Source organism: Coptis chinensis, chromosome 2 (genome assembly GCF_015680905.1).
Source record: "Coptis chinensis isolate HL-2020 chromosome 2, ASM1568090v1, whole genome shotgun sequence".
Lineage (NCBI taxonomy): Eukaryota > Viridiplantae > Streptophyta > Magnoliopsida > Ranunculales > Ranunculaceae > Coptis > Coptis chinensis.
Window position 1 is genome coordinate 56480968 of NC_141457.1, and position 14464 is coordinate 56495431.

General features: G+C 36.3%; 1 protein-coding gene and 1 long non-coding RNA gene across 8 annotated transcripts; both read left to right on the forward strand.

Moving 5' to 3' along the window:
• The first annotated feature begins 419 nt into the window (after nt 1-419).
• LOC147516751 (uncharacterized) lies at nt 420-1908 on the forward strand. Its single transcript, XR_015213736.1, has 3 exons — nt 420-622; nt 749-784; nt 1770-1908. It is a non-coding gene; the product is annotated as an uncharacterized LOC147516751 (long non-coding RNA).
• Nucleotides 1909-2751: 843 nt separating this feature from the next.
• Nucleotides 2752-7071, forward strand: LOC147516752 (uncharacterized). 7 transcript variants are annotated; one of them, XR_015213733.1, is made up of 6 exons: nt 2752-3139; nt 4063-4333; nt 4416-4493; nt 4634-4682; nt 6244-6363; nt 6654-7064. XR_015213733.1 is itself a non-coding variant. In XM_086594620.1 (6 exons), exons 2-5 carry the CDS (start codon nt 4090-4092, stop codon nt 6345-6347), a joined length of 309 nt encoding a protein of 102 aa, XP_086450746.1. In that variant the 5' UTR covers nt 2752-3139; nt 4063-4089; the 3' UTR covers nt 6348-6363; nt 6651-7071. The 7 variants fall into 7 exon arrangements, 2 of the variants coding, with proteins under 2 accessions (XP_086450746.1, XP_086450745.1); XR_015213732.1 differs by having other exon boundaries at nt 4063-4167; nt 4416-4488; nt 6654-7057; XR_015213731.1 differs by having other exon boundaries at nt 4416-4488; nt 6654-7051.
• The last annotated feature ends 7393 nt before the right edge of the window (nt 7072-14464 follow it).

A 14464-nucleotide genomic window follows, 5' to 3' on the forward strand; every position in this document is an offset into this window, starting at 1 on the left:
ACCCAACGTATCTTGTTGATGGCCTAGCATGCCACCCTTTCGAGACTGTGACTTCAGAATTGGATCATGAAATTATGGAGGATAACAGCATATGCAGTGGTGGTTTGAATCCTCACTTCCCAAAAAGACCCAACTTAGAAGTAGTTAGAGCTACATACCAGATACCAGATATTGTCACTCTTCGACACTATGCTGGATGTAGAAAAAGGACCAAATGCCAAAGTGGTGATGCCTAGTCAATCATCATCACTGTTGGGCAACTAGCTGCTGGTTTGCAACTCCCCTCACTACACTAGAATTGGTTAATAACGACACCTTGTTAGGACTGTGTTGACCGTCTTTAATTTAGGACTGCAAGAACCGTCCTATATGGCCTAAGCCCGTCGTATATTGGCATAAGGTAAAATATAGGACGAGCTTTAGTGTAGTGCATCCACGACGGTAGCAGTAGTGCTGGAATTTTCAAGAACTCGTCGCGAGGTAGTTTTTCACTTCTTCATTCTCGCGCTCATTATACCCAGTTAGAAATCCTAGTGGAAATAGAAGAGATAAAAAAAAAGGTGACTTCTAAGTTCTAACAAGCCGTAAGTTTTGTTACTGAGTCAAGATCTACTGTGAAATTGTAAGCTCTCTCTCCCTCCCTCCCCCCAAAACTATAATACTTAGTCAATGCTATAAAGCTTCAAGTTTGAGTTTTTTCGTCCGATATTTGTTTGTTAAACTGAAATGGGTAAATTTCTTTTGCCAGAGTTCACTCAAATCAAAGTTCCTTCTCCAAATCGAGGTAAATTTTTTCCCTTTTTTCATTCTTCTGGTTTTATTATTATTGTGGATTCAATGGGGTTTGCTGAATCTATCATGGGGTTTTGTAATTTCGATTTTTCATTGATGAGTATGAAGTACTCATCTATTTTTGGGTTTACTTTTCATTAATGAGTACGATCTATTTTTGGGTTTTCAGTTAGATTAATCTGATTGATATTGAATTACTTAGTGTTGATTGTTGGAGTTGCTAGATCTTAGTTGTTATTGGTGACAAATATTGTTGTTATTGTTGTTCACTTGTTAATGTTGTTCACTTTTCAGTCGTAAATTAGTTTTGTTTTATAAAAAAATTTCATTTATCAAAATTTGATTTTATTATTTGCTAAAAAAGCTTTCTTTTTGTGATTCTTGTGGTTAATGTTTCTGTATTTTCTGGAACATTACAGTCCTATCAATTTATTTGATTTTGTTAAGTGGGGTTGTTAGAGTAAGAGGTTAAACACATATTGACTATATGAGTGGCACTTGGGGTGATAAAAAAAAACGTTGATGGGATTGTTCCCATTTTTTTTGTTTGCACCCAGAAATTCTTTAGATATACATAATATATATGTCGAATGGGTTGCTACCATTAGGACCTTAATTTTCTCATTGTTGGAACTCTTGACTAGTGGTCCTGACCTTAACACTTAGCAGTGTCCTTGAAGAAGAACAATATATTGATGGACTGTTAACTTTCTTTGTTCTTTTCTATATATTGATTGAATGTTTAACTTTCTCATCAACACTTCTCTTAAACATTATTGATGGGTGTGTGCGCGTGTTGCAATGTTATTTTATCCTATTTATGTGTATGTGTGTGGGTTGGTGCTAGGTGTGTGCGGTGTTTTAGCAAGTGGAGTGAGCTTTTTCCAATTTGGTTGGGTGGTCATATTGTGTATGTAACATAGATTGTTTCTTCTGATATTTCAAAAAGAAAAGAATCCTAACACTCTTGTTACTAGAACACTCTTGTATGTTGCTTTACATACGAATGACGATGGCACTTGTCCCATTGAAGAGCATCGCGAGGAAGTGGTAAGAATGTTAATAAGTGGTTTATTTTTTCAGTCAAAATAGTATCTTCTAACTTCGCTCTTTGATCTTATTCAGATTCGATATGCTACGGGGAGGAAAGAAGGGGAAATCGCATCCGGGCTTGGCTTGAAAGCCCTTATTTTGGCTAGAGAGGTGGATAGATAGGGCTACAATGTTGTCGAAAGCGCTTTAACCGAAGTCAGTCCCACCAATACATGGTAGTTACTATTAAAAAGCAATATCATATAAAGTGGGAAGCTAAAACAAAATTTGGAGTTCACGGGCAAGGCAAGCGACATGTGTTAAGCAATGAGACGACAAGAGATCGGGAGCAAAGCCAGGAGGTAGTTCAACCAAAGCGATAAGGTAAGCCGGTACCATAAAGGCATAGTCGTTAGCTATACTACCTTAGATTTTTATTTATTTCATAGTCTCATTTTGCATTCCACCTTATGCTCGTCCGAAGAAATGGTGAAATCTTGCACCCAACCTACGACCTATGCATCTCATCAATCAAGGAGGGGTACTTTAGTGAAACTTGTTGCCACCGTCCCTTCCATAACATAACCGATCAATCTATTCCCCGAAGCTCTCTCACCCAAGCACTTCGTCCTCTCTCTCCTTATCGGTCATTTGTTCCTTCTCCTCTTGCTCAACCGTTCGCCAAGTAAAGGATCGCGAAAGATTGTGGAGATCCACAAGATACCCGCCAACCCAACAATAAACCCTTTTTATTTAAGTTAAGGCTGGGTGCCACCGTAAACACTATTTCTTTAATGACTCAAGTCAATCCCCGAAGTATGGGTTTTCGGATGGTACTTCTTCCTATTAGAGCTGCTTTTCGCAAAACTTGAATACCCGCCATGATATCCTTCGACCTAGAGACCTCGACCCGTAGTGCCGTTTCCAGCCTACCACCTATTCAACGCGCAGAAACTCGAGTTGAACTAAATGACCTATAAGCGCAAGGGTAAGACTATTTACAGATATTAACTGGAGGATCTTTGCCATTGCCTTTGGATAGAGCCTTTAGGACTTATGGCATTGGGCAAGTAGGCTCCATCAGATACAACTTTTTGACACCATTGTGCAGTAGAAACAAAAGCCTTTTCTGGGCCAAGGAGTCATTTTTTCTGTTTTTTCTTTCTTACCAATTAGAAGGAAGAAAGATGGAGCCGCTCTCATTCAAGACCTTTGGAAAGCTGCTGCAGTCTCAAGCTTAGTAGCTATTTCGAAGAACAGGAAGAAAATTCTCTATGATGGTGGAACGACAAGTTTCTCCTTCTTCTGTATACAGGTTAGAAAGTCAGTGCATAGAGTTTTTCAGTTAGTGGACACCACTATGGACAACTCTACATAGGATCTTGCTACCCTTCATGCTTCGGACTTGAATAAAACTTCGGAAGAGCCCCTAAGATCATAGAGTGCTACTCTTGGAATGCTCCACCTGCAGGAGTAATCAAAGCCAATACTGAGATGGATCCTCTCATGGAAATCCAGGGAACTCGGGTTGGGGGCAGTCTTTAGGAAGAGTGATGGGGATGTTGTTGGTGTATACATAGGAGGTATTGGTGTAGATACTTGCTATGTTATGGAATCTCAAGCAATTGCTCATAGTATAGCTAAAGCAATTGAGATGTCCCGTCCCGCAAATGTTGATGGAAGTTCCGCTTCTAAGTGAAGTCCGGATAAAGTTGAGTTGTTAATATGTTTTTGTTCCGTATGAACAACAACAAATAAGTTCCGAGGACTGGCTTATTTTCGTTTGTCATTCCACCCCATGTCGCCCTCCACTCACATGACTTCGATCTGTCAACAAACCTCTCCGGCCAAGAGTACGATAGTATACAAGTTGTTATCTATTTAATAGGAAATTGTGTGTGAGTGATTCAATAGGCTAGTGTCTTTAATCATTTAATTCATGGTTATCCTTCTCTGTAGAATTTCATTTTATAGCATTTAAGTTCATGAAGTCTTTTAGATCTATATATGTGTCTTCTATCCCCAAAATTAAAGATTAGAGATTATACAAGGCATGCATGAATGTTGGTCTAATTATTTTAACATTTGCTACAATTCGTTGATCTTTAAACTATACTAACATATATAATGTGTTCATATAATTAAGTCTAAGTGATACAACGGCAAATATGATATTGTTTCTTGTTTCATTTCATTTGGGGGTCTCACCTGTTCACATCCTATTGTGGTGTCATGTAGGTTACCAAATAGAAATTATGTGGGATAATGCTTCTTCTACTTAATAAGAAGAATGGGAGGGCGAAGATTTGGCCGAGGCATTACCACTCTACATTGCTACCCCAGGTAAGGATCGGATTTGTGGATTGAATCCATTTGTGTGACACTAGTACACATTCTTGTTTGCCTCTGCTTGGGCTGCTCGTTCAGTCTTTAGAAGACTCTCAAGGTTGCTTGTTCTACTTTCTAAACGTCATGAAAGGCTAGGCGACTCACCAAAAAAAAATGAAAGGTGATGAAGATAGGAATTTGGAAGTACAATTTTTTTTTTCATTGTGAGGGTTATTCATCTCGTGTCATTTTTCCTTTTGCAGGCATATTTAAGGCTTCATTGCCTTCATCAATTTTTCCCAGCTGTTCACTCTTCTTTTTCTCTCGAAGGTGAAGGTGAGGTGATGATACTTGACATGACATTAATTACCATGGGACATTAATCGTCTTCTCCAAGCATACCATCTGTTGTGTATATAGTGGGGAATTACTTATTTATCTCTTGGTTATTCATTAATTTCTTTCAAAATTTCTGTTTTAGGATTTTGCAAGAGGATTCCAAACTTTAGGGTTTGTTTGCAGACTACAAGGTACGGAATTTCTCCATATTCAAGTTAGTCTTGCTATTGTTGAGCTTGATATACACAAAAGGAAGCATTTTAGTTTGATTTTTTTGCAATCCTTTGATCCCCATGTTATTAGATATCCCCTCTATTTATAAGTATGAGTACCTTGTTAGAGAACAACTCAAGGTTCTTTTCTCACCACCTGTGATTTCTATGTACAAAAAGTTTGACTTAAATTTTAATTAAGATTGTGCATGTTCACTTAGTTTCTATGGTTGATTGATAATATTGATTTCTTAGTGTACATAATTGGTGCTTTGGATTAATTTTGCCATATGTGTACTAGCTCTACTTGTTTATTGTTTATCATTTTTAAAGTTTATATGTAATAGTGCTGTCCAACCTTAATAATATGGTGGCATTTCATCTCTCCTTATTACAATATGGACATTGATCAGGACATGCCTCATAATTACAAAGAGAACTATGGGTATTGATATAAAGGTCATATCATATTAGTCCTTGACTCATCAGATTTCAATATTTTTTTTGTCAAGGCTAGTCAATTTAGACTTAAACGTTTTCTTGCGAATGTAAGGTAAACGCTTTCATCCGCTCACTATAGTTTTAGGGTGAAAAGTGTGATTTCATATGTCCCGATATACACCCATATTAAGTATTTAAGGCACTCTCCTCTAAGATATTAAGTCGCTATTTTATGTGCTTGTTCATCGATCGTTGGTGGTGTTGGTTTTGTCATGCACAAAATGGAATGCTTTTATTTCATCCGTTCACTATAGTAATTTTTTTTCTCTCTAGTTTGGAGTTCTTAAATCGGCGGAGAATCGACAAGGTAGATTCATGGGTTTTATATTATATTTTTGCTCAACTCGGATTGCATGTGCTGGTATGTAATTTATCTTGCTTGTTTTAACTACGATTCACTTTAGTGCTTTTTGGTTCCTTTGTTTAGCAGTCCTTTGTGCTGGTTGTCTCCAAAACCCCCTTTGGCAGAGACATGCAATAGAAACTAGAACTGGCAAAAAACTTCTTAATTTTCGTGTTGACTTCTCGCAACAATTATGTTTAGATACATACTATTTTATACAACAAGTGTGTTCATTTGTAGTTGATTATGACTAGATTATTATTATTTTAATCATGGTTCTTAAGTTCTTAATTGCCGATGGGATTCTTTAATTGACATGAGTGGCCATACTTAAAAATGCTATTGTAATTGGTGGATAGCAAAAGAATGCGAGTATGAGGTTCCAACAATTGTGTACGTTAAACATCTTTGGATTTAATTCTTAAGCTCATTAAGTACTAGTCAACATGAACTGGCGTGGTTTTATCGAAGATAGGTGGTTGAAGGTTTTATATTTATCTCATTGGAACTTCCTTTAGTAAACAGGTGAGACAATGAAGGCATGAATATCCTAGTAATATCGTAGTAGAAAGGTCTGAATACATTTAAAGTATTTATTGTCACTTTACCAAGTTTTGATATTAACTAGTTTAGTTATATAGCCGATTCCTTTCCTATTTCTCAAACTATACTGTCGCAATTTTTTGTGCCTTGCAGGTCATGAGACCTTAATTACAGATCTGATAGATTTTATATATGCTGCTTTAATGGCAAAGAGAAGCGATTTTTCTCTAAGAGAACCACCTCACTGGCTCACCTAGTTCCGTTCATGATGAGGTGCGCCTGCTATGAATTCCTGCACGTGTATGACATGATATGCATGCTTACTAAGTAACCTTCTAGTTATTGTCCTTTCAGTTAGTTTTTTACCTATCTTTCTATTGTGCTTTTAGGTTTTTAGGAAGAGTATGATTAGTTAGACTTGCTTATTTAATTTGTGTAGCTTGCAATGCTTCATTCACGTAACTTTAGTATCCAGAGTTCCAAACGGTAAGTTCTTTTTCTGTTCTACAAAAGGCAAAAGGCTTAATTTATAAATTGCTTTTCATTCTACTTTTCCTCAGCAGGCTCATAGTTCCTACTTGCATGGGTCATAAAGGTTATACTTTCGCAAAGCTAACTGCACCAGCAGGTAATATTCTCTCTGAATTAGTTCCAATAGTGCCTTTTATTCTGTTTTTACTTGTTTTTGTATCGTGTTTTTGGATGTTTATCGCATAAACCATTAATGAATGCAAGAGGACAGTACCTAAGCCTAGACAAAAACTTACCTTTTTTTTTGGTAAAAAAACAAAGACTAATTTGATTTCACAATTTCTTTAGTAACATTGTTGGTACACAATACCTTGGGCCACTTTGGTGTATTATTTCTCAGTGTACTCATTGGTTTCTTGTTGTAGTTGTAATGCTTACAGAACGCATAGTATTTTCATGAGTGGACATGATTATTGGTGGCTAAGTACCATGTCACTTGGAATTCGGATGAATTTTATGGTGTTTTTTTTTTCCTTATTCTTTTTTATCCATTACTAAAACGAGTGTCCGAGTACATATATGGGGGGCACTTTAAATGATGCTTATAACTCCACACTAAACCCGTTCTTTATTTTTTCACTTGCATATGTTGTCAATGATTCCTTGTGAAGCTAGACTTCCTTAAACTGTAGATACTTGATTACCCTTTGTAGAAATGACATAGACAATTAAGGTGGTATGGTACTTTGCACTGTTTTGACTTGGTATTCTTTTTATGCAAACAGATGTTTCAACTAATGATGCTTAGAGTTTATGTAGATAATAATATGATTGCATCTACGTGTTTTGCAGTCTTGCAGAGACCACAAGGAATCATCAAGACTCACTTTCATGCAAAGTATAGCATACTATGTCCGTACATTGTTAAAAAACTTGATGTTAAACTTATAAAGCTCAAAAACTTGTAAACTTTGGAAAATATCAATGTATTATTTATCAATTTTTTTTTATGCAATATTTTAGTATGTTACCATTTATGTCGCTCAAATGGTGATCATGTGCTTAATTTAGTTTGTATTCGGGAAAAACTAGATTCTATAGGGAAAAAAATTATTTCAATAAAATAACTACAAAAAGGGAACAACAAAGGTGTCCGGACTCTCCATAATTGATTTTCCCAATTTGCAAATGCGATGAAAAGAATGTCCTAAAGCTAAAACTAAGACACAATTTGCGACGCAATTTAGGGTCTCAAGTTTGAAAATTAACTGCCAAAATTAAAAAGTGATTTACGACGGTTGTTAAAGTCGCAAAATAGACGACGGCAATAACAGTCTTTACCCCGTCGTATTTCTAATTCACGTTAAGACGTCCAGAACCGTCGTTAATATTAACGACAGGGCAATTTGTGACAATCTGTGAGACAACATATTCCGTCGTAAATCCCAATTTAGGACGGCTTTAACCGTCGTTTTCGGCCATTTCTGGTGTAGTGCCTTGACTGACCTCGATCGAGAGGTACTGAACCATTTGAACATCTCCCCTGGCCAAGGCACGAGCAATTTTTGGAGATTGATGTACATTTGTAACTACTATAATGTGCATCTTGAACCCGATATGCAGAGATCCTAAAAAATCCAGATTGTCAATATTCAAACCCATTATACCTTTATCGAACGTATTGAAAAACCTAAAAACGGTCCAGCTGAGCCTAGTGGCTATTTTTATACCAAGAAATGGAGTAACCGACAGGGCATCATAAGAGTGAACCGAGATAGTGACTTTAGATGGCCACTCTATCCTCTCATCACATCTGGTCAATGGGAGTCATCCGCATCTATCGTCGTTCCTTCCTTGGTGCATCGTGTGTTTAATCTTGGAGGTACGTTAACTATGACACCATCTCTAAAAAGTTTTTGACATTCCATCTCGGACCTTTTATCTGATTAGCTTACACTTGTGCCATTGTTTCAATACTAAGACCTGCCACTTCGAGAGGTTGTGGAGAGTCTACTAGAGTAATGGAGCTTATGAAAGGCACTGATGAAGAAATAACTGCTAGAACTGGTGCTGATAAATAAGGAAATCCACTCTCGAATGTCGTCTTACAAGATGTCGACAATTATGTTGCTCCTTTATATACCCTAAAGAGTAATGTGCTTAGAGTTCAAGATCTTTCACCTCCCCAAACTGTTGTACCTTCCCAAGTTGCTCCATGTTCATTACGGTCTTGTTCTTATGAAAAAAGATTTAGAAAAACTTTTGATTCTTCTGAATTACCTGATAACACTCCTCTATGCTATTTTGATTATATAATTAATGGCTTTATTATGACTGAAGATATTTTCCCCAAAATCAAATAAGAAGTTCTAGACTTCTATAATTATCCCCTTTTGCAAGATGTGTTTGATCACCACTGCTTATTGTACACAGATATGGCATCTCGCATCCCTCGTGGCCAAGATAAACCAACTAGCAAGTTTCTAACCTCGAAAAAATCAACAGGAGATAGTTCCTCCTAGGCTTCCAAGGCTCCTACTCCTTCTAAAGAAAAGCATACCGATATTCACCGTCATCAAAAGAAAAAAAAACAACCTTGTACCACAGAAGTGTTGCATACTGCGGAGGTATCCAATGCAAGACTGTAAAAACTACCATCTCTACTACACTTGCTTCTGTGCCATCTAAATCTTCAGTTGTTCCAGCCACTGTTGCTGCCACTGCTCCATCAATTGTTCATGCTTCCTCTTCTTCAGCTGAAGTTTTTGTTCCCGATTTTATCATCCGCCCTAATAAGAGGGTTCTAAAATATTCTTCTTTATTTTCTGATCCTCCAACACCTGGACTCGGAGAGGCTCTCATTGTGAACAAAATTCTTCCTCGAGATCGATCAGCGATGGCTGAAATTCCAATCTCTGAACGATTTCAAATTCTGTGTTCTTCTCTCGAAAAAGTTCGTATATACCTTTTGCCTTGCTCTTATAACTGTTTGACCATTATTTATAATGCATCCATCTACTGCATTCTTAATTTCAGGCTAAAGTTGTTGTTGTCAGTCAGTTTGAGAACGATATGACTTCCTTCCGCCGTTTCAGGGAAGAAAATGACAAATTGAAGAAAGACAACGAACAACTCTAACACTCTTTTAAAGAGGAAAAAAGAAACCATGCTCTCACCACCACAAAACAGGGCTTTTCCGAAACAGCTTGAAAAACTGTTATTGCTGATCTGAAGAAATTTGTTGATGATAATACCCTATTGATTGATGGACTGAACCGCTCTTGTGCAGAGATGGAAGTAAAACTTGAGAAAGAAAGAATTAATTTTGAGAAAGAGAAAACTGAGCTCGTAGCCCAAATAACCCAGGTCGATGCCGAACTGGCTGAAGCTGATGAAAATATGAATTATTGTGTCTCTACCATGAAAAGCTTCAAGCAATATCTTCCTCCAGATGTTATTGATCAGTATCACCTTAATTATGATGATAAGAATGATATTCCTTCTAAAGTTGCCATTAATATTGACAAGAAAGCTGTCGAGGCTGATACCGAGGCTACCGAGACTGATAAAGAAACTACTGATGATGACGAGGAGACAATTAATCCCGCCAATATCACGATTACCCCACCTTTCAACCCTGATTCCTTAATTCTTCCACCTAGCTGTTTGGAGGGAGTCGATATGCGCTTCGATCTCGATACAATTCTTGAAGCCAGATCCAATGATCTAAACTAGACCAAAGATTCATCCCAGCTCTAATATTTTCTCCATGATTTGTTCCAGAATGTAATATTGATACAAAGACTTATCTATTATGCCTTATTCTCTTTAAACTTCCTTCAACATATGAAATAAATCTATTTTGCTCCTTTTGGTTTGTTTATATTTATAATATATCTGTTAGTAGCCTTTGACACTGAAATTTAGACTTTCGATACCACTCCAATTAAAAGCAGTATCAATTGATACTTAATAAAATTTTGAAAAGATATTTAGACTTTCGATACCACTCCAATTAAAAGCAATATCAATTGATACTTTGTAAAATTTTGAAAAGAAATTTAGACTTTCGATACCACTCCAATTAAAAGCAGTGTCAATTGATACTTTGTAAAATTTTGAAAAGAAATTTAGACTTTTGATACCACTCCAATTAAAAGCAGTATCAATTGATACTTTGTTAAATTTTGAAAAGAAATTTAGACTTTCGATACCACTCCAATTAAAAGCAGTATCAATTGATACGTTGTAAAATTTTGAAAAGAAATTTAGACTTTCGATACCACTCCAATTGAAAACAGTATCAATTGATACTTTGTAAAATTTGAAAAGAAATTTAGACTTTCGATACTACTCTAATTAAAAGCAGTATCGATTGATACTTTGTAAAATTTTGAAAAGAAATTTAGACTTTAGATACCACTCCAATTATAGTATCAATTGGTAACATATCTTGGATATCGATATAACTCTATAGATATCGTTGTCTTTGAACCATACTTTTTGACCTGGTATCGAGATAAGGATCTACATATCATCATGATTTTTTCTTTGACCTGGTATCAAGTCAAAAGCACTACCGATACCAGGCTTCGAATTAGTAGCCTTGCACTTGAAGAGAACTTTGGTAATGAAACTTGTCATATCTATTCAACTTATTTTTTTTTTTATTTTTTATTTTTTGTTTTTTTTGGGTTGGCAAGCCTGTTTTTAAATGAGATCAGTAACTCTTTGATGTTATCACCCAAAGGTTTTACCGACTTTGCTAGTCGGCACCTGCATTCAACTTAAAAACTCTCATTACCATACATTAAAATCAGAGAAAACTGGCTCAAAAAACCAACATGAATTAAATCAATAGTCCACTAACTTTTAATACTTTCTCATTCAATGAACTAACACTCTTAAACCTTCCCGCGCACAGAAAACCAAGAATTAATTTTTCAACTAATTCCTATAAGTTTCCTCATTTTCTTGCTAATCACCATTAACTTTCCTCATTTTTTCTTGCTAATCACCATTAATTTTCCTCGTTTTCTTGCTGATCACCATTAACTTTTCTCATTTTTATAATTTTTTTACTTCTATAAAAACCATCCTCAAACTATATGAAAGTAACCCGTGTTTTATAAACAAAAAACTTCTTAAAAAAATGTCTCTTCTCACATACTTCTTCATCTCTTTAGTTGCTTTCATGGCTATCCCCGAATGGTCTCACTAGTCAGATTGCCCTACCAGTGAGTATTCAAACGAAGAAGCAAACAAACAAGAAAAAAAAGAAGAAGAAGAAGAAACAAAAGAAGAAGAAGAAGAAACATAAAAAGAAATAGACAAGGAAGAAGATGATGAATGACTTCGAGACCCTTACTGTTATGAAAAAGGTGATGACGAGGCAGATGAAGATGAAGAAAGGCCGATGATGAGGATGAAGATGAAGATGAAGATGATAAGGATGAAGATTGATGCTCTCATTATGTTCTTTATTTTCCTAATGCTCTGTTTACTTTTGAAAAGTTGAAGAATAAAGCAGCTCTATTTTTACATGAAATATTATCATATTATTTATGCTTAAACTATTTAATTTTTGCACATTGCAATAACAAAAAAAAAAAACTAAAATTCCGATGCTACTCTATTTACAAATATTATCAAATGGCATTTGTAATAATTTAGAAAACAAAATACTATTTCGACACTATTCCCTTCCAAGATAGTATCCTTTGTGTTACATACCTTGGGTGTTTTTCCCCTTTGTTCTTTGACATGGTATCGAGCATACGTCACCACAGATACCAGGATTTTCTTTGAGCTTATTTGATTATAGCTCAAGATGATTCTTGACTTGATCTTGGTATTATCACGCTTTTGACCTGATATCACTATTTCTGCCAATACCAGGATTTTCATCACGATCTTGACCTGATATCGATATTTCTACCAATACCAGGATTTTCATCACGATCTTGACCTGATATCGACATTTTTGCCAATACCATGATTTTTTGACCTGAACTCGACATTGCTGTCAAGAATTTGATTTTTTGACCCGAACTCGACATTGCTGCCAAGAACTGGATTTTTTGACCCGAACTTGACATTGCTGCTAAGAACTGGATTTTTTGACCCGAACTCGACATTGCTGCCAAGAATTGGATTTTTTTACCCGAACTCGAAATGAGGATCTACAGATCACCAGAGTTTTTTCTTTGACGTGGTATCGAGATGAGGATCTACAGATCACCAGGATTTTTCGTTTGACCTGTTATCAACATATAATTCTAGAAATACGAGGATTTGTGATATTTGTATAGGTATTGCATTTGGAAATATCATTATCTTTATTGAATGCATAGCTTCGAAATTACATCATATTATAATATTCTTTATTGATAAAATGCTTTCAAATTGCTTACATTTTTAGGCTTTGGTAATATTACACCTTCAGCCAATTTGAAGTAATAAGCTCCATTGATTCCCACTTTGTGAATGATGTAAGGCCCATCCCAACTTGTTGCTAGTTTGTCAGCCCCTTTCTCTTTAGTTGCTTGAGTGACCATTTTCAAGACCAAATCACCTTCCTGAAAATGTCTTTCTCTCACTTTCTTGTTGAAAGCTTTTCTGAGCTGCCGATAGTATGTGTCGAGCCTTAATATTGCTTGATCTCTTGTTTTCCCGAGATTGATGACTTCTGGTGCCATTAATTCAGTATTTTGGCCATACATTACGACTTTGGTTCTGGATGTCGATACTACTGTTTCTGATGGAGTTAATGCCTCCATGCCATAAGCTAATGTAAAAAGGGATTCACTCGTGGCAATTCAAGGTGTTGTTCTATAAGCCCATAGAACGCTGTTTAATTTGTCCACCCAAAGACCTTTCTTGTCCTCTAGTTTTTTCTTGATATTATCTATAATGGTTTTATTTGTTGCTTCTGCTTGCCCGTTACCTTGAGCATAATATCACATAGATGTGAAATGTTTTACATTGTATGATTCCAAAAAGGTTTTTCCTTTTCCTCCCTCGAACTGTGGCCCATTATCCAATATAATGGCATACGGTAACCCGTATTGACATATTACTCTTTCAAAAAGAAAATTTATCAAATCTTGCTCTTTTATGTGTTGTAATGCTATGGCTTCTACCCACTTGGTGAAATAGTCTGTGACCGCGAGCATGAATAGTCTTTTGCCTCTTCCAGGTGCTGGAGGATCGACAATATCTATGCCCCATAGTGCAGAAGGCCATGGATTCGATACACAGTGCAACTCCTCAGTTGGAACATGTATAACCTTTCCATGTATTTGGCACTGCATACACTTTTTAGCATAAGGAAGACAATCTCTTCACATCTGAGGTCAAAAATATCCTTGCCTCGTTATTTTATTTGCCAATGATCTTCTAGCTGAGTCGTTTCCACATTTTCCTTCGTGGAGCTCTGCAATGATTAGATGCGCATCCTCAGGTGATATACATTTCAAATGCGGACCTCCAAGACTTTTTTGATATAGCTCATTATCAATCAATACATATCTTTGCACTCCAGATTGGATCATTTTGGCTTCATTTTTGTCCTCAAGTACTTTACTATCGGATAAGTATGGTATATATGATTCCATCCATGATGCCCCCAGTGTGTTGATTTCCGTAACCTTTGGTTTGTCGATATCAATGCTTTACCTCTGTTGGATGCCGATGTGCAAAGTGCGACCCTCCATGTTTTCTACCATCGCTGTAACATACGCCAAGGCATCTGCATGCCTATTTTCATTTCTATTGAGGTGTTGAAGCCTTATTTTACTAAAGTTTCTCAACTTAGTTTTTATAAAACTCAAGTAATCCACCATGTTTTCACATTTTGCTGAATATCCTCCATTAATCTGACTGACTACTAGCATTGAGTGGC

What these genes read in the sequence shown, in the direction of transcription:
- LOC147516752 (XM_086594620.1), top strand. Translation starts at nt 4,090, where the DNA reads ATGCTTCTTCTACTTAATAAGAAGAATGGGAGGGCGAAGATTTGGCCG. An exon ending in ACTCTACATTGCTACCCCAG is followed by an intron (nt 4,168 to 4,415) that starts GTAAGGATCGGA and finishes TTCCTTTTGCAG; the next exon opens with GCATATTTAAGGCTTCATTG. An exon ending in CTCTCGAAGGTGAAGGTGAG is followed by an intron (nt 4,494 to 4,633) that starts GTGATGATACTT and finishes TTTCTGTTTTAG; the next exon opens with GATTTTGCAAGAGGATTCCA.